This window comes from Ceratotherium simum, chromosome 33 (genome assembly GCF_057802395.1).
Source record: "Ceratotherium simum simum isolate JZ-2026a chromosome 33, ASM5780239v1, whole genome shotgun sequence".
Taxonomy (NCBI): Eukaryota; Metazoa; Chordata; class Mammalia; order Perissodactyla; family Rhinocerotidae; genus Ceratotherium; species Ceratotherium simum.
The window spans coordinates 27,730,039-27,751,688 of NC_141932.1; the positions used below are offsets into that span (position 1 = coordinate 27,730,039).

Genomic DNA, 21,650 nt, shown 5'->3' on the forward strand with positions numbered 1-21,650 from the left:
CCCCTGATGCTCCAGGAATATCTATCCTTGTTATTGTTTTACCGATGAGACTAAGAGATTACTCTAATCCCAGTCATATACACAGTGATACTCATTTAAACTATCAATTACACACATACACTCACACACAAAATCCTGAATCCAGTTTCGCCTTCTCTCTACGACCCCCAACACCCTAAGTCACACACACCCGGATTCTCATTACTTGCTTCCTGCAAAGCCTGCCTCATCGCCCTCATTCTTTTCATGCCCGGACTTGCATACAGAAGTCTGAGCTCAGAACAACAGTAGCCCTCTTAGCAATTTCGGAAACTTCTCCCTTTTGACCTCCCCACCCCCGTTTTGAGTTTAGCGATTCCTCCCCTGCATCTCCCCAATCCCTTTGCAGGTTCCTGGTCTCCTCCCCTTCGGCTCCCTAACCAGCTTTGGGTCTCAGAAGCTCAGGTCCCACAGCTTCAATGCACTGAGGAATCCCAAGCCAAACGCACGCCCAAACAAGGGCCAAAACGGCGACCTAGGAAGCCCGCGCACTCCTTGGGCGCAGCGACACTTCCAGAAGTCTCCGCGATGTGGCCAGGAGGAGACTGTGAAGAATCAAAACAAGTTTCAAACGGTCCATCCACCGCTTTTCCTGCTCCGAACTACATTTCCCAGAAGGCTCGGCGGTGCGAATCCTCTTGCAAACTAACCCTCCTCTTCCTGAGCCTGTCCAACTCTTGGGAATAGTAGGACGGGCCCGAGAAGCCCATTTCAAACATGTAGGGGTGGACTTCTTTGGGAGCTACGGCCCGAGGCTGAGCCACGCTCCGCGAGGCCTCCGGCGAGGGGTTCGATAAACGGGCACAGCTAACCCTGACAGGAATCCTGACGATCAGTAGCCACCTTGCCGGCCAGCCGTACGCCTCTAACTACATTTCCCAGAAGTCTCCTCGGCATGAACACGTTCTCGCGTGATTTCAGCCTCAAAGTCACGCGCTGGCGGGACCCTCTGGTCTGGCACCGGCAACTTGCAGTGCTGTAGAGGGTTCTGCTGCTCTGGAAGCTTGGGAGGCCTGTGGTGAGGACCCGAGGAGAGGGCGGGGCCGGAGTCGGAGCCTCGGCTTTGTATGGCGGAGGAGGTGAGATTAAAATGGTGTGATTGTGTCTGTGTGATGGTATGTGGTGAATGACCGTGTGGTTGTGACTGGCTGTTCCTGTGGTGAGCGTGTGGTTCCAGTGATCACCGTATGCAGCACAGTCTGGGAGCCTGTGGCTGTGCTGGTGTGACTGGATGCGAGCCGATGGTGTGTGTATGAATGGGACCACGTGCGGCATTGTGTGTGCGGGTGTGGGGAGGTTGTGACTCCGAGGATGTGATAGCGTTTGTCCCCGTAGGGGTGTGTGGTTGTGTGACTGTGTGACTGGGTGCTGCAGAGTATAGGTGGGGCACCTGTAGATATTGTGTGGTTTTATCCGTGGTTAGTGCTATTGTGACTGAGTGTCCTCTTGGTAAATGTGTGACTGTGCTTATGTGACGGTTTGAGGCGCTGGGTTTGCTCCCCTTTTGCTTTGGTTGTGGGTTACCTCTAGCTGTATGTCCCCATGGTGATTGTGTGATTATGTTTGTGTAACTGGGTAAATGTATGAGGTTTTTTCACTTCTGTATACCTCTCTAACCATTGTACTGTAGTTTCCCCCCGTTTCTAAACTTTGTATCATTGCTGCCATACTGTCTTTTATCTTTTATTTTGCTTATTTGTACAACTATGTTTTTTAGAATTATCCATATTAGATATAATAGTGGTTCATTTATTTTCTTTGCTATATTGTATTCCATTTTTCCACTATACCACTATTTATTCATCCCTTCTAGTAATGATGGACATTTGAGTTATTTCTAGTGTTTTACTTTATAAACAATGCTGCCCCGAGCATTCTTTTACATAGGCTACACGTTCATGAGTTTATCTACCTGCCAATCGAATTGTTGGGTCATGTGATATTTTCCACTTTACTAAATAGTGCCAAAATGTTTACCAAAGCGGATGCACAAATTTATACCTGCACAGTAATGTTTGAAACATCTCATTGCTCCATATCCCTACCAAAACATGGTTCTGATAGGTTTTTTAAAAACATTTTTATGGTATGGTATATATAAAGTGTACAAATCTTAAGTATACAGCTGTATGTTTCCTACATCAATATAAAGAACTTTGCCAGTACTCCAGTTATTTCTCTCCCAGAATCACTGTTCAGAATTCTATCACCATTAGTTAGTTTTACCCATTTTTGAACTTCATATATAAATGAAATTATATAGCATGTACTCTTTTATGCCTGACTTCTTTTGTTCCACATTATGTCTGTGAGATTTATCCATGTTGATGAGTGTAATTGTACTTAGTTCTCATTACATTTGGGGATATATTGCAATTTACTAATTGATTAGACTGTTGATGGACATTTGATAGTTTCCAGTTTTTGGCTATTACAGATTGTGTTGCTGCAATGAACATTTCTACTGTGTTTTTGGTAAACACATAAATGCTTTTTTCTTGGGTAAATGTTTCGCAGTAGAATTGCTAGATCATAGGGTAGGCATATGTTTTTAAGAGATAGTACCAATTTCTCATGTGGTGGTACCAATTTCCACTCCATCCAGCAATGTATGTGAGTTTCATTTGTTCCACATTGTCTCCATTATTTGATATTGTCAGTCTTTTATTTTAACTGTTCTGGTGGTTGTATAGAGGAATTTCATCGCAGTTGTAATTTGCGTTTCCCTGACGTGTAATGATGTTCAGCACCTTTTCCTGTGTTTTTTGGCCATTTAGATATCCTGGTTTTTAAAGTGTCTGTTCAGGTCTTCTTACCCACTTGCCTCGTCTTAATTTTTTTTCATTTTAAAAAACTTTATTTTCATATTTTAAACATAGTGTAGAGAATTCCTATATATTCTTCACTCAGGTGCACACACCACAATTATGAAAACCAGGAAATATACACTAATACAAGACTTTTGGCTAATTTACAGACCTTTAAATTTGCTAAATGTCTTATCAGTGCCCTGTTCTGTTCCAGGATCCAATCTAAGATCCCACATTGATTTAATTGTCTTGTCTTATTAGTCTTCTCCCATCTTTATATAGTTCTTTAGTCCTTTTTATCTGTCATGACCTTGATACTTTTGAAGATTTATGTGCTGTTTCCTCATGGTTAAATTTAGACTGTGCATTTTTGGCAAAAAGATCACAGAAATGATGTTGTATTCTTTTCAGTGTGTCATATCAGGAGTCATGTGATAGCAGTATATCTCATTACTGGTAATGTTAACTTTGCTCACTTGGATAAGGTGGTGTCTGCCAGGTTTCTCCTTTGTAAAATTACTGTTTTTCCCTTTTTAATTAATAAGTATCTTGTGGGGAGATGCTTTGAGACTATGCAAAAATACTGTTTCTCATCATACTTTCACCCAGTAATTTTAACATCCATTGATAATTGTCGTCTGTAACAATTATTACTGTGATGTTTGCCTAGTGTTGATTTTCTCTATTATCCCTCCTACATTTGTTAATTTAAATTCTGCTGTAAGGAAGAGCTGTCCCTTATTCCTCGTGTGTTTATTCAATTATTTATGTATGAACTCATGGATATTTGTTTTATTCTATGAGTTTATTGTTATATAGTTTGTTGCTCAGATTGTCCCAGATTTGGCCATTAGAAACTCCTTCAAGTTGGCTCCTGTGTCCTTTCAACATGCCGTCAATTTTTGAGTGCTTTCTTACTTTCTGGCACCAAAATGTTCCAGGCTCTGTCTTGTATTTTCCTTTTTCCAGCCCTGGAATCAACAGTTTCTCCAAGGAGCCCTGGTTTCTTTTATTGGAGAGTGAATTTATAAACCAAACTCTGGGCACCTGGTGTGCTCATTGCTACTGGGGTGTAATTGCTGTAGTTCTTGTCAGTGGACAAAGGTAGAAAATATACAAATATATATACACACATCTATATCTATTTGTCTATTTATTTGTGTATGTTAAAAAACCCACTAGTTTGTACTCATACTTTCGATTCCAATCCAATACCATGCGATTCTGTCAAGAACTGTGAAGTGTCTGAGATTTTACCTTACTTTTAAGTTAACAAGTTAGCTTGCCAGAGTTGCACAGATGCTGGCAGGAGATGTGAGACTTCTGAGTCAGGATGAATGACAGTTTATTGCTCATAGCAATAGTCAATGTATCAACATTTTCTTGCACTGGATCCCATAGGGTGATGCAAAATACACAGGTATTTGTGTGTTCACTTGAATTTAGGTAACCTGAATCTTTATAATAGGTAGTAAGCATGCCTATCCTTTGCTCTGGAGGGAAACTGTTTCTATCTTCCAAGGCTGTTCACTATATAAATATCTTGGAGAAATAGTTCAAAATAATAGCACTTAGTGCCTCTGAAAACAGGATGTGCAGAAACACTCGAGACCCATGGAGAATTGTCTTCATCATGTTTGGCCATTTCTTTATTTGTAACTCCTTTCTCCAACAGTGAGAAACCTGTTTCTTAGTATCAATAATTTTTTACACATATCCTGGAATACATGTAGTTTCAGAATTGCTAACCCATACTCATGTAAACGAATTTACTAACTACAGTAAAGTATTTGTGTGCAACTTTTTTTCTTTAACCTTTCAGTGTATAGTCAAAAACTGTTTCCTGAGTTATTTCACTTAGTTCTTTTCTTAGCCCCTCTTCAGTGTAGTTTTGCTACTCAGTTTTCATACATTTACCTTTGTGTGTTATGCTTTCCGTTCCCCACATCCTAGTTGATTGTAACATGTCACAGTATTTTGAGTGTGAAAACCTTAATGTAGTTCCTGCCCACTCCCTGAGCATAATCAACCTCATTAGTTTCTGCTTTATTCTACTGGTATTTCTTCACACCAGTGAGCAGATACATGTATTCTTTTGCATGGCCTCTTTTTTTTCATTAAAGATAGCATATTCTAGGTACTGTTTTGAACATTGCTTCTTTTACTTAATGTTATATCCTGGACATCACTCCGCCACAATTCAAAGAGATACTCCTAGTTCTTTTTTTTTTTTTAACAGCTACATAGTTTTCCAGTATATGGATTTACTAAGGTTTATTCAACCACTCTCCTATTGTGGGCATTTAGGTCATTTACAATATTTTGCTACTAGAAACAATGCTGTAATAAATAACTTTGTATATATGTATTTTTGTATTGCTGGAGGCATATCTTCAGGGTAGATTCCTAGAAGTGGAATTGCTGGGTCAAAAGCTAAGTGTGAATGCAGTTTTGTCAGGTATTGCTGAATTCCTCTCTAGAGCTGCTGTACCAGTTTTCATTCCCACTTGTAATGTGTAAGAGTGCCTGTTTCCCCCACAGCCTAGCCAACAGGATGTATCATCATGCTTTTTAGTTTTTACCAATCTAATACATGAAAAATGTCTCTGTTTTCTTATTTCTTTCATTATGAGTGTGCTTGAACATTTTAAAATCTTTTTGTGTGTGTGATTGCCTATTTATGGTCTTTTTCTAGCAGGTTTTAGCCCTTTGTCTTTTATGATTAGTGCTTTTTTGTATCTTGAAAAGAAATCTTTGCTTATTTCCAAGGTCTTGAAAATATTCTCCTATGTTTTCTTTTAGAAGCTTTATAGATTTAGCATTCACATTTAAGTCTGTGATCCATCTTGAATTTATTTTTGTGTATGGTGAGAGGCAGGGATAAAGGTTAATTTTTTTTTCCCATTAAGTACCCAGTTGTTCCAGCACTGTTTATTGAAAACGTCGTTCTTGCCCATCTGAATTGCAAGGAGCTTTTATCATGAATCAAGTGATATTATATATGTGGCTCTCTTCCTGGGCTATATTCTGTTTTATTTGTCTTTTTGTTGTACCACTGTCTTTTTTGTGTGTGTGTGTGTGAGGAAGACCAGCCCTGAGCTAACATCCGATGCCAATCTTCCTCTTTTTTGCTCAGGAAGATTGGCCCTGGGCTAAAATCTGTGCCCATCTTATATGGGACGCTGCCACAGCATGGCTTGACAAGGGGTAGCGTCGGTGCGCTACCGGGATCAAACCTGCCAACCCCGGACTGCCGAAGCGGAGCGCGCGCCCTTACTAGCTGTGCCACTGGGCCGGCCCCCTACTGTCTTAAAATCTGTAATATTAGTCCTCCAACTTTTTTCTTCTTTTTCAGGACTGTCTTGGCTATTTTAAGTCCTTTCGATTTCCTATTGATGTTAGAATCAACTTGTTAATTCTCACCAAAAATGAAAAATCTTTGCTGGGATTTTGTTTGTGAATCTGTATGTTAATTTGGGGAAAATTGACATCTTATCAATATTGAATCTTCCAACTAATAAATATGGTATATATCTACATTCGTTAAGTTTTTAATTTCTCTCGGCAATTTGTTATAGTTTTCAGTGCACATCTTTTGTTAGATTTATGACTCGTATTTGATGTTTATTGTTGAAACTAAATGGTATTTAATTTTTTTTATTTTCCAGTTGTTTGTTGCTAGAAGTACAGTTGCTTTTTGTATATTGTCCTTGTATCTAACATCTATAAAACACTTACTATAGATGCTATTTATCAAGTTGAGGAAGTTCTCTTTCTCATTCGCTAAGACTTTTTTACATTAATAAGAGCCAAATTTAGACAAATGAATTTTCTGTGTCTATCAAGAGGATCATATGGTTTTCTTTTTTTTATATCAGTGTGGTAAATTACATTGATTTTTCAAATATTGAACCAAACTTTTCTTCCTGAAGTAAATCCTACTTGGCCATAATGTATTAAACTTTCTATTTCACTTGGTTAGATATGTGAATATTTTGTGTAAAATTTCTGCATGTATGTTCATGAGAAGTATTGGCTCATAATTTTCTTTTCTTCTAATGTCTTCATTAAGTTTTGGTGTCAGGCTTATATTAGCCTCATAAAATGAGTAGGGAAGAATTTCCTGTGTTTATTCACTATGTGTAAGGCCAAAGTTATTCCTTAAATTTGGAAGAATTCACTGGTGAAGCTGTCTAGGCCTGAAATTTTCTTGATAGGAAGATTTTAAATATGGGATCAATCTAACTCTTTAGATGTTCTGTCGTTTTTGTTTATTAGTTTGGGCATGTTTTTAGCTTTCAAACTTAAGAACATAAAGTTATTAGTGGTCTCATATCATCTTTTTAATTTCTGGGGCATCTGTAATGATGTTCCCTTTTTCATTCCTCATTTTATTCATTTGTGTTACCCTCTCTTTTTTTCATCAGTGCTCTTGGTCATGCATCTTTTCCTCCTCTCGTGCTTTCAAGATTTTTTCCTTTCTCTTTGGTTTTCTTTTTTTTAAAGATTTTATTTATTTATTTTTTCCCCCCAAAGCCCCAGTAGATAGTTGTATGTCATAGCTGCACATCCTTCAAGTTGCTGTATGTGGGACTCGGCCTCAGGATGGACGGAGAAGTGGTGCCTCGGTGCGCGCCCGGGATCCGAACCTGGGCCACCAGCATCGGAGCGCGCGCCCTTAACCACCAAGCCACGGGGCCGGCCCCTCTCTTTGGTTTTCAACAGTTGGACTATGATGTGCTTAGTTGTAGTTTTGCTTTTTGTTTTGTATGTTTGTTTTGTTTTCCTTTTTATTTATTATTCTTCAGGTTTGCTGAGTTTCTTGAAACTCTTGTTGAAGCTTTTGATCAGTTAGTCTATCGAATATTAATTCCTCTCCAATCTCTTTTCTCCTCTGAGACTCCACTTACATGTAGGGTAGATCTTTTAACTGTGTCCCATGTGTCTTTCATACTCACTTCTGTTCTTTCTGTTCTTTTTTCCTCTGTACTTCATGTGGATATATATATTTTTTATTTGTCTTGGAGTTCAGTAATTCTGTCTTCTGCTTGTCTGGTCTCAAGTTAAAACCATGCAGTGACTTCTTTTTTTTTTTTTTTTGTGAGGAAGATCAGCCCTGAGCTAACATCGATGCCGATCTTCCTTTTTTTTTTTTTTTTGCCGAGGAAGATTGGCCCTGAGCTAACATCCGTGCCCATCTTCCTCTACTTTATATGGGACGCCACCACAGCATGGCGTGACAAGCAGTGCATCAGTGCGCACCCGGGATCCGAACCTGTGAACCCCAGGCCGCCAAAGCAGAGTGCGAACACTTAACTGCTTGCACCACCAGTCGGGCCCCTGTAGTGACTTCTTAATTTCTTACTTTGCTGATCTAGATTGTCTTTTTGATTCTTTTGTATAGATTTCAATTTTGTTTAATTTCTTAACTTACCCATTTGCCTATCTTTTCCTTGGTTGTCTTTAACATTTTAATTATAAATATTTTAAATTATTTGTTTGCCAGTTCCAATATCTGAATTATCTGTGGTTCTGCTCCTATTTTCTGTTTCTTATCTCCTTGCATGTCTAGTAATTTTCAGTTGTATGATAGATATTGTGTCTAAAACAACTGATGGGGCTAAGGCCAGTCTCTACCTACTTCTGGCTTCTCATTATATATGAAAAATTAAACTGCTTTTCAGGTCTCTGTTACTAACAAATACAATTACTAGCATACAGGAAATTATCAGGATAATGCTGGAAATAATTTAAAACATTTTTTATTAAAATTATTTATTTAATTTATTAAAATTAAAATTTATTAAGGGGGCTGGCCCGGTGGCGTAGTGGTTAAGTTCATGCTCCACTTTGGTGGCCCAGGGGTTCGCAGGTTCGAATCCTGGGCGCACACCGACACATCACTCATCAGGCTACGCTGTGGCAACATCAGACATACAAAATAGAAGAAGATGGGCACGGATGTTAGCCCAGGGCCAATCTTCCTTAGCAAAAAGAGGAAGATTGGCAACATGTGTTAGCTCAGGGTCAATCTTCCTTACCAAAAAAAATTAAAATTTATTAAAATTTATTATTTAGAAGAGTGCAAAATGCTCAAAAAATTTAAGTTATTTAGTAGATATCAAAGGACTCTCTTCTCTTTAGTGGTGTCTTTTGGCAGTGCTCCATACCACAGGTGTAGTCATTTTGCAAGCATACTACAGTCTTGGCCACAGAGATTGGTGGCTTTAAAAGGGAGGAGCAGATCCCCCAGATGCAAGAATTCAGCCTGAGAGGATACTCCCTAGGGGCAAAGATGAAGAGGGTTGGGAAAGCTATTGAGCTATTGAACTGAGAATGTTTCCTGCCCGTTCTGCTTGGAAAGTGCAGCACATGAGGACATCCCTTTAGCCAGGGAAAGGCCGGAAAGAGAGACCAGAACGGGGGACTTAAAGTGAGGAATATGAGAGAAGGAACTCTGTTTCCAAGTCTTTCTGGATTACTGTTGATTCTTTAGTATCTAGCACAATGCCTGGCACATAATTGGCTATGTGGTTGATGAAAGAATACTAAGAGCTTAATAAATACTACTACTAATAATAATATTAAAGGAGTACTTTCAAGTTTTAAGGAAGAGACATTTGTGGATTACTTTAGTTTTCATTTCCTGGAATGTGTATACCCCTGGGAGAATGCAGCGAGTGTGTAGGGGTAGAAGAAGCCATTAAATAATTGATAACTTGGTGCTACTTCCTGGGTTGTCAGTTTTACCTGAAATTATTGATAAATTGTTTAATGATCAAGAAGCCTTGTGCATAGAGAGGAATGCTCACTGCCCTTTATACTTTTATAATGCTCAGTTTATTATATTCCTATATCTAATAAAGAAAAAAAATTCTTAAACATTTAAACATTGATCACAAATTCAGTTACTCCATCTTAAGCATGCAGAATATACACAATTATTACAATTTTTATTACTACACTTACAGTCAAAAGCTATTCTAAAGCATCAATGATGTGGGTTTAGTCCATTTGTACTTTTTTTGTACTTTTTATTTCCTTCCTATTGTTACACTAATTTTAACGTCTTCCTAAAGTTTCAGTAATATTACTTTCTTTGCTTTTCTGGATTTCAATTATCTTAAGGCAAGACTCTTTAACCCCAAAAGTCTTCTCAACAAGGTGAGATTAGAGAACCTGGTTTATCAATCAGTTGTTTCTTGGTCAGGACTTAGGACCTGATTGTACAATCCAAGATCATTGAAAACTGATTTGACCAATGTATATCCAAACTAAAATGCATATGATCGACTTTTAGAGATTAATCATTCAGAATTCATATATGGGTAAAGTGAAATATGTACAAAAATATTTATTACAGCATTGTTTGTTGTAGTGAGAGACTGGAAACAACCCAAATGATCATAGGCAGCAGATTGGTTAAATAAAGTATATCCATTTAATGGAATACAATGTATCTAAGAGAATTATGTAGCTCTGTATGTACTAGTTGGGATCCGGTCTAAGATATACTAAGTAAAAAAGAGCAATATGTATAACAGTGTGTATAATATACTAAGATTTGTATTAAAAAATTTTTATCTTTGTGTGTATGTACATATGTATACGAATTATGTGTTCCAAGCTATATTGGGTTGTGCAAATCTATCCTGCTCCAGTCAAAGCCTAAGGTTTCTGGAGTTGAGAATAATGAGAGATTTGCCCATTCTTCTCACTAATACCCCTCAAGTGTTTGTGTGGAGTGAACAGAGGGGAAATGATCATGCTGGGAGTTATGAGGCAACTGGGATCTTAACGAGGATCTTCTTTTGCTTCCTCCAGCTCTGCTGTTTTCCAAAAGAGGAGCCCAGAGGAGGAGTGGTACTTTTCTGCAAATATCAAAGCCATGGCTCAGGTGAGATGCTGTTTCCTTTTGCTCAAATAGAGTCATTTTTACCCCTTTCCTCATCATGATGCTTTTTGTTGTTTAAAAAAAGCAAAACAAAAACTTTCAGACAGTTTAGTTATAAGCAATGCCAAAGTTGTCTTACCCTTGCTCTAAAGAAAAAGGTTTCTAATAAGCCAATTCAAAATTTCTGTCTCACTGGAGATATTTGTAGAAAAAAGAAGTGCTTAGATAATCATTGTTGGAAAAAAGTAAAGAATGTCTGGTTAAAAATCTTGACACTTTTGGGGCCGGCCTCGTGGCGTAGCGGTTAAGTGTGCGCGCTCCGCTGCTGGCGGCCCAGGTTCAGATCCTGGGCGCGCACCAACACCACTTGTCAGGCCATGCTGTGGCAGCGTCCCATATAAAGGAGAGGAAGATGGGTATGGATGTTAGCTCAGGGCCAGTCTTCCTCAGCAAAAAGAGGAGGATTGGCATGGATGTTAGCTCAAGGCTGATCTTCCTCACAAAAAAAAAATATTTACATTTTTAACTTACAGATAACTGTTAGAGAGCCAACTGGTTGGATAACAAGTTTCTCTGAAGATATCTTAAATTAAAATCCATCAGAAAATTGCTTATAGATTTCATCAAGAATCCTTACTTGTTCCCACAAAGAGGTTGTGAATTACATAATGTAAAAAAAACGGCCTGATTAAGACCAGCTTTGGAAAAATTTTTTGTTGCTGATTAACACAGTCCCCTTTCAGGAACCTGAGCCCCATTTCCTCCTAAACAACCCAGTGCCCTCCCTAGTTCCCCCTTCTTCTTTTAAACGATGTTTACAAACTCATTTAGTAAGTCCTTCAGCATCTTCTATCTCAGACTTCTGCCAGAAATCTTGATAGAACAGAAGTGTGTTTCCCATTTGTTAATGAATCTAATTTGCTTGGACGGTGATTTGATAGGATGGAAATGAATAATTAGAGACACCTCTTACGTGGTTGACCTAGATTTTCCAGTATGAGAATATGTGGAATGATTCTGTTTGATTTTAGTCTTAATACATGGAAGGATCTCCTGGTGTATGAGCCTGTCAGGTTTGGGCGTATGACTAGTGATCAGTGCAAAACTCTGACACCCCACCAGATCATCCATGATAAACAGACTTCAGTAACGCCGTTGTGTGAATCTGGATCATCCTCCATCAATTTCCTGTAACTCAGGAACAAAGGGAATTTACAGTTAAGCAAAAGGTGGTTATAAGGAAGATTGAGCCAATGTTGGGGGAGGTCTTTAAAGATCACCTACAGCCTCAATGTCTGTAAGCAAAAGAAAAGTTATAATTTATATCCATATAATAGAATATTATTCAGTAAAAAAAAATATGCTTATGAAAAGAGTTTTTTGTAACAAAGAATAACTCTTATTATATGGTAGTGTGACATGAGAATGGATCAAGTCTTGAATTATATGCAAATTTAATTTTCTAAGATAAAATATTTTTTAAAGTCATTTTATACGTATTTATAAGGGAAGTAGTACAGTTCCAATCTTGCCTCATCACCAGCCCTGCTCCCAAAAGGTGGCTGCCCTCAACACTTGAAAATGGTTTAATTGCTATCTTTTGATGAATCAGTTTTACTCATTGTCCCTTAACTTACTGCAGAGTGGAAGGGACATTGTACTCCTGTATTGCACCCTTCATTTCCCCTGGTTCTCTTATTACTTATATCACAATTTTTGGTTAAATCAATAGTGTACATAATATTATGACAAATATCACTCACTGTTTAGCCAGTTCATGGCTTTATTGTATTACAGCCTTTCATTTTTTCTGGGGCTAATTGCTCCCCGCCACCACCCCATTTGCTTAGTTGGCCATGTATTTATATCCAAAATCTCCAGAATGTCTGCCACATGCCAGTCAAGATGTTTTCTGGTCAAACACATCAATTCCTTTTGAATGTGGAGACTTCCGTCCCTTCTACTCCCATCTGGTCTGGTTACTCTCTAGGCCTGCTTCAGTTTTCCCAAGACTTTCCTTTTTTTGTTTTCCTGGGATTTTCCTTCACTGTTCTGTGTTAATTCACCTATTTCTTGAATCTTATCTTCCTCTTATCTGGTTTACTCCTCCATTTTGATGGAGCACATCCTCTGGTAGTTTCCTAAGAAATTGTGTTTGTGTCCTTTTATGTCTAGGAATGTCTTTTTTCAACCCTCACAACAGAATGATAGTTTGGTTATAGAAGTCTAGGTCAGGATTTCTTTTTTCCATCAGAATATTGAAGAATTGTTGTTATTTCTTGTTTTTAGTGGAAGTGTTCAGAACCCCATTGCCTCTCTGATTCTTGATGTCTTTTATATGATCTACTCTCCTCCGGATGCTTTTAATGTCTTCTCTTTATCCCTTATTCTGAAATTTTACTTTTAGCTATTTGGGAAAGAGGAGCGAGAAAGAAGCTCGCATGTGGTGATGACGTATAGTTTGACAAGTATTGTGCCAGGCATTTGTATATACTGTTTCATTTAATTGGGAAACTCATATTAGCTCAAGTTTGTACCTTCCCAGACTTACTTGGATAATGGAGATGTCCCACTATACACAGGCAGTTTTATCTGGAGGAAACAGAATGACATGGGCGCACAGAGATTCAGTCAGGCTTATTATTTGTTTACGGTCCTCCACTTGCATTCCAGACCTTCAGCACCACTCTGTATGCTTGCTGTTTTTCACTTCCTCTGTCTTTGTTTTTGTCTTCTCTCTTTCCTTCACAAAAGCACTTTTTTAAATTAATCAAGTCATATACATGGTTGTTGTTCCAGGAGTCAGTGATGTTCAGTGATGTGTCCATAGACTTCTCTCAGGAGGAGTGGGAATGCCTGAATGATGATCAGAGAGATTTATACAGAGATGTGATGTTGGAGAATTACAGCAACCTGGTTTCAATGGGTAAGGACATCTGTCCATAATAATTCAGATTCTGCCCTCAGAAGGTCTCCGTCCTTCATTGTGAAATGCTCACCTACCTTTCAAGTAACCAGTTGGATTTCTACATCCTGTTCCCAGAGGAATGTTTTTAATATTGTTGAGTTAGAGGAAGCTTCATTGAGTTATGGGGGAAGTTTCAAATCCTCTATTGTTTCATAAATCTGTTATTCCTTTCTTTGACTCTTTCTTAATGAAGGGACTGGATTTGAATTCTGGGACATTCTCATCGTAAACTTGTCTTGTTACTTCTTTTGTAAGCAGGACACTCTATTTCTAAACCAGATGTGATCTCCTTCTTGGAGCAGGGGAAGGAGCCTTGGTTGGTTGACAGAGAACTAACAAGAGGCCAGTGGCGAGGTAAGTGAGGCCCGGCAGTTAACAACCCAGTTCATCAGTGGAGAGTCTGCTTCTTTGAGATGCTATCTGCGAAGCTCCCCTTAAAAACTTTAGGCCTGTTGTGCAAAAGTAAGCCTTTTCAGCGTGAGCTTTCAAATAACCTTACCTTTCCGCTTACTCAGTATGCTCTGCCTGCTCTTCTCCTCTTATACCTCGTTCCCAATTCTAACCAGCTGGTCCCCTCCTGCACCCTTTCTAATGAGATTCCTTTCTATCCGTGTTTTGGGTCTAGTTCCTCAAAGCTTCTCATCCTTTTTTGTATTTAGTCTTAAAAAAGCATTGCTGTCTCCTGAAACATAGTCTTTTCTACATTGCCAAAGACTTATTTTCTTTAGAGTTTTTTAGATACAGTAGTTCATACGCTCATTGATTCATTCATACTTATAATGAGCATTTAGTGATTTTCTAGTGTGTGTGAGGTATTCTGCAAGGTGCTGCAGAGATTAAAAAAGGAATAAGCAGTTTCAGAATTTGTAGCTTTATAGGAGTACTGGAACATGTCTGTCTATAACTTCTGTAAAGTAGAACCACTATAAGAGAGGTTAAAATAGAGAGTGCAGCAGAAGGTGAGGGCTAAAGGTGTGGAAAAGGGGTTGATCCGTGTAGAAGTCATAGCGGGAGATTGGAGCCTGCATGCCATTGACCTCAGGTAGAATGTGGGAAATAAAGAGTCTGTGCCTTCCTGGAGAACTGAGAGCTGGCAAAGATAAAGAGATTTGATATGAAGGAGGAAAAACAGGACAGCACATTCATTCCATCGGTGTATGTTTATTGAGTACCTGTTGTGTACTGTATACTCCGTAGTAGCCAGCACTGTTCTCAACCCTGAGGTTACAGCAGTGAACAGAACATGCAGATCTCTATTCCCACAGCTTACCCTCCAGGGTGTATTTATTTATTTATTTATTGTATATACACAAATAAATGAATATATAATATATTGGGTAATAGTGAGTGCTAAAAAGAAAAACAAAGTGGAGAAAGGGGATAGTGGGTGCTGTTTTATGTGACATGGTAAGAGACACTTTTTCCAATAAGGTGACATTTGGGCAGAGACCTGAAGAAATACTGTAGTAAATCATTATATGTGGTTACTGGGAAGAAGAACATTCACGAGAGAGAAAGCCAAACGTTCGAGGGCCCTGGGGCCGATGTGTGTTGGCTGTGTTTGAGGAGCAGCCAGGGAGGCCAGTGCTTCATCTATACCTGTTATTGTTGAAATATTTTCAAATAAATCCAAGACCTCACGTCATTTCACCTTTGCACAACCTCAATATGTAATTCTAAAAAATATGGACATTTTCTCCCTTACATAACTTTAATGCCATTATTGTCCCTAATAAATTTTACAATGATTTCTTAGTACACTGGACTGTTTTAGTGTCACTATATGGAGTACTAGTGAGAACAGACATTTTCATCTTAATGGTTCTATTGTCTTTAACTTGTTCACTACTGTATTTTACACTTTTTTATCTATTACTATCCTTATTTTTTCAGTCAATTTTTATGGACTTTGTGAAATAAAAACATTTATTTACCCATTTCCAGAGGGTGCTTTTACTTTGTAGTTTTAATTTGGATTAGCATCTTTAATATGTATGTTTTAATGTGTTGGTAGTCAGCTCCTTTGTGGTTAATATGATTTGTGAGTTTAGAAAATTAACTGGCCTCTACAAATTTTACAGATATTTTATTGTGTTTTTCTTTTTTAATTTTCTGCAATTTGTTTTATAGCATTTAAATCCATTTTAAATTTCTTTTGCAATAAGGTATACATTGAGAGTCCAAATCAACCACCCCCCCCATACACACACACACACACACACACACACACATATCCACACATCTTATTTTAGCACCATTTACTTATCAGCTGGTTATTTCATCATTGTTTTATCTGCCTATTCAGTAATAAGTTCTGATTTATGTTAGTTTTTATTTCAGGGCCTCTTTTTCTATACTTTGATCTATCTATCCACCTGTGCCTGCAGAGATAGATATGCCTAGCAGGGAATTCATATATTTTAATTCTTTCTATTGGAAATTATCACATATACAGAAAAGTAACAAGCTATAGGTGGACATTCAAACAATATGGAATGAACTCTCATGGAACCATCACCTAGGTCAAGAACTACAACACTACCAGCACAGATCTCTTGGTGTCCACAATGTCTGTGTGTCCCTTCATAGTTTTACCACCTAAGAGTGCCACCCACAGCAATGTAGTTTAGTTTTACTTGAGTTTGAATTTTATATACATTGAATCATACTATATATATTCTTTTATGTCTTGCTTTTTTTTTTTTTTTCCTGAGGAGATCAGCACTGTGCTAGCATCTGCCAATTCTCCTCTTTTTTTGCTGAGGAAGACTGGCCCTGAGCTAACATCCAATTCCAATCCTCCTCTTTTTGCTGAGGAAGACTGGCCCTGAGCTAACATCCGTGCCCATCTTCCTCCACTTTATATGGGACGCCGCCACAGCATGGCTTGCCAAGCAGTGCATTGGTGCACACCCGGGATCCGAACCAGCAAACCCCGGGCTGCCGCAGCGGAGTGTGTGCACTGAACTGCTTACGCCACCGGGCCGGCCCCTTATGTCTTGCTTTTTTATTGAACATTTTGCTTTTAAGATTCATACCTACTGTTGCTAGTAGTCAGAGTTGATTCATTCCATGGTGTGAGTGTATCACAGTTTATCACTTGTACTGCTCATAGACAATTGCGTTGTTTCCAGCATTTGACAGTTACAAACAGCTACTATGAACATTTTCTCTGTTTAGGACTAGAGAGAAATGAATGCATCATAAGACATCATATCTTCATCTGCCTGATTTTCAGCTTTTCTTTAATGCCTATACTAGTTTACAATCCCACCAGCGGTATATGAGCGCTCCCATTCTTGCACATGCTTCCTAACGTATGGTATTGTCAAACTTCAATTTTGGTAATTTCAGTTGGTGACTGTATAATGATACTTCAGTGTGGTTTTAATTTGTATTTCACTTCTTACTGATGAGTTTGAACACATTTTCATATCATTGGTCTTTTGAAATTCTTCTGTAGTGAACTGCCTGTTTAAGGCTTTTTTTCCTGTTTTTCTATTGAATTGTCTGTAATTTTCTTAATGATGTGTAAGGGTTCTTTATATATTTTGCTTATGAGTACATTCCATGTTCTAAAAACTGTAAATATCTTCTCCCACTCTCAGTTGTCTTTTAGCTCTCTTTATGGTTTCTTTTTGTGAACAGAAGTTCTTAATATTAGTTAAATGTATCAGTCTTTTCTTTTGTGCTTCACAATTGTTGGGTCTTATGTAAGAAATTCTTCCTTAGCTTGTTTTTGAATCTTATATAAACAGAATCACACTATCTGTACATTTTTGTCCTGTTTCAGAAATCTGTGCTTACCATATAACACCATGAAGATAGTCTCCTGTTTTCTTCTTGATGTATTATTTTGTTCCTTTGTAATCTTTTCCTCTAATGGGCTAAATTTTTTCTGTGCTGTACTCAGGTGTGGTTACTTTAATTCCCCCCATATTTTGCTTCTGGTAGTATTTTTCAATCTCAGGACTCGTATCTTTTTTTGGTGGTAGGAAATCACTGGCAGTCATCTCTTCAAATATTACCTTGCTACCATTTCCTCTTTTCTCTCTTAAGCTCCTATTAAACAGAGATTAGAACTTCTGGATCATCTCCAATATCTCTTACTCTTCATCTGTTTTTCCATTTATCCTGACTTTATAATAGAATTCCTTGTCTTTTTCTTTTTTTTTTAATTTTATTTATTTATTTTGCCCCCAAAGCCCCAGTAGATAGTTGTATGTCATAGTTGCACATCCTTCTAGTTGCTGCATGTGGGATGTGGCCCCAGCATGGCCGGAGAAGCGGTGCGTCAGTGCACGCCCAGGATCTGAACCCGGGCTGCCAACAGCGGAGTGCGCTCACTTAACCGCTAAGCCACGGGGCCGGCCCTCCTTGTCTTGATTTGTATTGATTCACTAATATATTCTTCAACTCTAACCTTTTGGCTCTTCAACCTATCCATTAAGTTTTTTATTTAAAAAAAATAGTATAGTTATTTATAAAATATGGTATATACCCAATAGGATATATATAACATATAATTAACATAAAATTATAAGATAATAACATATAAATCTCTAGATTTGCATATGCAAGAGATCTGTTAGGAAATACACCAAGGAATATAATTGCTGGGTCTTGGCATACATACTTATTTCAGCTTTACTGTGTAATGCCAAACTGTTTTCCAAGTGTTTGCATCACCATTTTCCCTATAATTGATACTGTAAGATTTTTTCCATTTTTTAACAATCAGATTGATGAGTATAAAATCTTATTTCATTGTTTTAAATTAAATTTTTCTGGTTACTGTTGAAGATGATTACCTTTCCATATGTTATTTGGCCATTAGATTGTCTCTTCTGTGTAATGCCATTTTGATCGTTATTGTGTTACACTGTCTTTTTCCTTAGATTTGTAGAAATTCCTTATATATTTTCTAGTTACTAAGTTTTGGTCAGAATTGTTTTAAAGATGTCTTTTCCAGTTGTAGCTTCTTTATTCACTTTCTTTATGATGTCTTTTACAGTAATTCTTCATGTCACTATGGTTAAATTATATATTTAATGGTTAAATTATATATAGTTTAGGGGCCAGCCTGGTATGTAGTGGTTAAGTTCGCGTGCTCCACTTCGGCGGCCCAGAGTTCGCAGGTTCGGATCCCGGGTGTGGACCTACACACTGCTCATCAAGCCATGCTGTGGTGGCATCCCATATACAAAAATAGAGGAAGACTGGCATAGATATTAGTCAGGGACAATCTTCCTCAAGCAAAAAGAGGAAGATTGTCAACAGATGTTAGCTCAGGGACAATCTTCCTCACCAAAAAAAAAAATTATATACAGTTTGTAAAAAATTCTACTTTTTCCTGTGTGCTTCACACCTTTGGAGTCTTAAAAAACCTCTCCTAGCCCAATTTTCCCCTCTTTTTTTCTTCTAAACATTTTTTTTTTTTTTTGTGAGGGAGATCAGCCCTGAGCTAACATCTGTGCTAATCCTCCTCTTTTTGCTGAGGAAGACTGGCTTTGAGCTAACATCTATTGCCAATCCTCCTCCTTTTTTTTTCCTTCCCCAAAGCCCCAGTAGATAGTTGTATGTCATAGCTGCACATCCTTCTAGTTGCTGTATGTGGGACACGGCCTCAGCATGGCCGGAGAAGCGGTGTGTCAGTGCGCGCCCGGGATCCGAACCTGGGCCACCAGTAGCGGAGCCCACGCACTTAACCACTAAGCCACCGGGCCGGCCCTCTTCTAAGCATTTTTATGTTTTGACTTTCTTATTAAAGCCCTATTATTGTAACTGGAGTTGATTTTTATAAATGATATGAGGTAGAGATCAGTTGTAATTTTTTTCCATATAGAAAACAAATTATCTTAACCCCACTGAATGAAAAGTCCATCTGTCTTCCACTGATCCACAGTGTTCCTTCTGTCATATATTAAAATTCCTTGTATACATAAGTCTCTCTTGTTCCACTGGCCTTTTTGTCTATCCCTGTCTAATTACTCTTGCTTTTATAATAAGTCCTGATCTCTGGTGGGACAGATCCCTCCACCTTTTTCTTCACAAGTGTTTGGTTATACTTGTCTTTTTGGTCTTCCACATAAGTTTAAAAATTACATTAAGTAAAGTTTCTTTAAAAATGTTGAATTTTTTTCAACATCCGTTCATGATAAAAACTCTCAACAAGTGGACATAGAGGGAATGTACCTCAACATGATAAAGGCCGTATATGACAAGCCCGCAGCCAACATCATATTCAGTGAGGAAAAGCTTTCAGATCAGGAACAAGACAAGGATGCCCACTCTTGCCACTTTTATTCAACATAATACTAGACGTCTTAGCCTGAACAATTATGCAAGAAAAGGAAAGAAAAGCCATCTAAATTGGAAAGGAAGAAGTAAAACTCTCTCTATTTGCAGGTGATATGATAATTATATATAGAAAACCCTAAAGACTCCACCAAAAAAACTGTTAGAATTAATAAATGAATTCAGTAAAGTTACAGGATACAAAATCAGTGTACAAAAATCAGTTGCATACACGAATGACGAACACTCAGAGAAATTAAGAAAACAGTGCCATTTACAATTGCATCAAAATAAAATACTTAGGAATTTAACCAAGGAGATGAAAGACCTGTACACTGAAAACTGTGAGACATTGATGAAAGAAATTGAAGATGCAAATAACTGGAAGGATATTCCATGGTCATGGATTGGAAGAATTAATATTGTTAAAATATCCATACTACCCAAAGCAAGCTACAGATTCAGTGCAATCTCTATCAAAATTCCAATGGCATCTTTCAGAGAAATAGAACAAACAATCCTAAAATTTGTATGGAACTACAAAAGACTCTGAATAGCCAAACAATCTTGAGAAAGAAGGACAAAGCTGGAGGCATCGCCCTTTCTGATTTCAAACTATATAACAAAGCTATAGTAACCAAAACAGTGTGGTATGGGCATAAAAACAGACACATAGATCAACAGAACAGAATAGGGAGTCCAGAAATAAACCTATGCATATATGGTCAATTAATTCACAACAAAAGAGCCAAGAATATACAATGGGGAAAGGACAGTCTTTTCAGTAAATGGTATTGGAAAACCGACATCTCATGCCAAAGAATGAAACTGAACCACTGGGGCCGGCCCCATGGCTTAGTGGTTAAGTGCGCGCGCTCCGCTGCTGGCGGCCCAGGTTCGATCCCGGGCGCGCACCAGTGCACCGCTTCTCCGGCCATGCTGAGGCCGCGTCCCACGTACAGCAACTAGAAGGATGTGCAGCTATGACATACAACTATCTACTGGGGCTTTGGGGGAAAAAATAAATAAATAAATAAAATTAGAAAAAAAAAAAAGAAACTGAACCACTGTATTACACCATACACAAAAATCAACTCAAAATGGATTAAAGACTTGAATGTAAGACCTGAAACGATAAAACTCCTAGAAGAAAATGTAGGCGATAAGCTCCTTGACGTGGGTCTTGGCAATGATTTTTTGGATTTGACACCAAAAGCAATGGCAACAAAAGCAAAAATAAACAATCAGGACTACATCAAAATAAAAAGCTTCTGCACAGCAAAGGAAACCATCAACAAAATAAAAAGGCAACCTTTGGAATGGGAGAAAATATTTGCAAATCATATATCTATCAGATATATATCAAGGGGTTGATATCCAAAATATATATACAGAACCCATATAACTCAATAGCAAAAAAAACCCCAAACAATCCAATCAAAAAATAGAAGATATAAAAAGAAACATAGAGATTTTAGAACTGAAAAATAGAACAGCCAAAATTTTAAAAATTCACCGGATAGGCTCAATAGAAAAATGGAGGTAACAGAGGAAAATTAGTGAACTTGAAGGTAAATGAAAAGAAATTAGCCAATATGAGTAACAGAGAAAAACGATTGAAAACTTAAAAAGAATACAGATT

At 37.9% G+C, this 21,650-nt stretch overlaps 1 protein-coding gene across 3 annotated transcripts in view; it reads left to right on the forward strand.

Moving 5' to 3' along the window:
* The first annotated feature begins 739 nt into the window (after positions 1-739).
* LOC101402913 (uncharacterized) overlaps positions 740-21,650 on the forward strand; it is a 28,431-nt gene continuing 7,520 nt past the window's right edge. The window contains exons 1-4 of one of the 3 annotated variants that reach the window (XM_014794830.2): positions 749-1,118; positions 10,674-10,746; positions 13,543-13,669; positions 13,967-14,065. In XM_014794830.2, the coding sequence (XP_014650316.1) occupies positions 10,738-10,746; positions 13,543-13,669; positions 13,967-14,065 (235 nt within the window). In that variant the 5' untranslated portion in view covers positions 749-1,118; positions 10,674-10,737. Of the gene's footprint in view, positions 1,119-10,673; positions 10,747-13,542; positions 13,670-13,966; positions 14,066-21,650 lie in introns of all 3 variants that reach the window. The other 2 variants (XM_004439770.3, XM_014794831.2) reach the window with 2 other exon arrangements.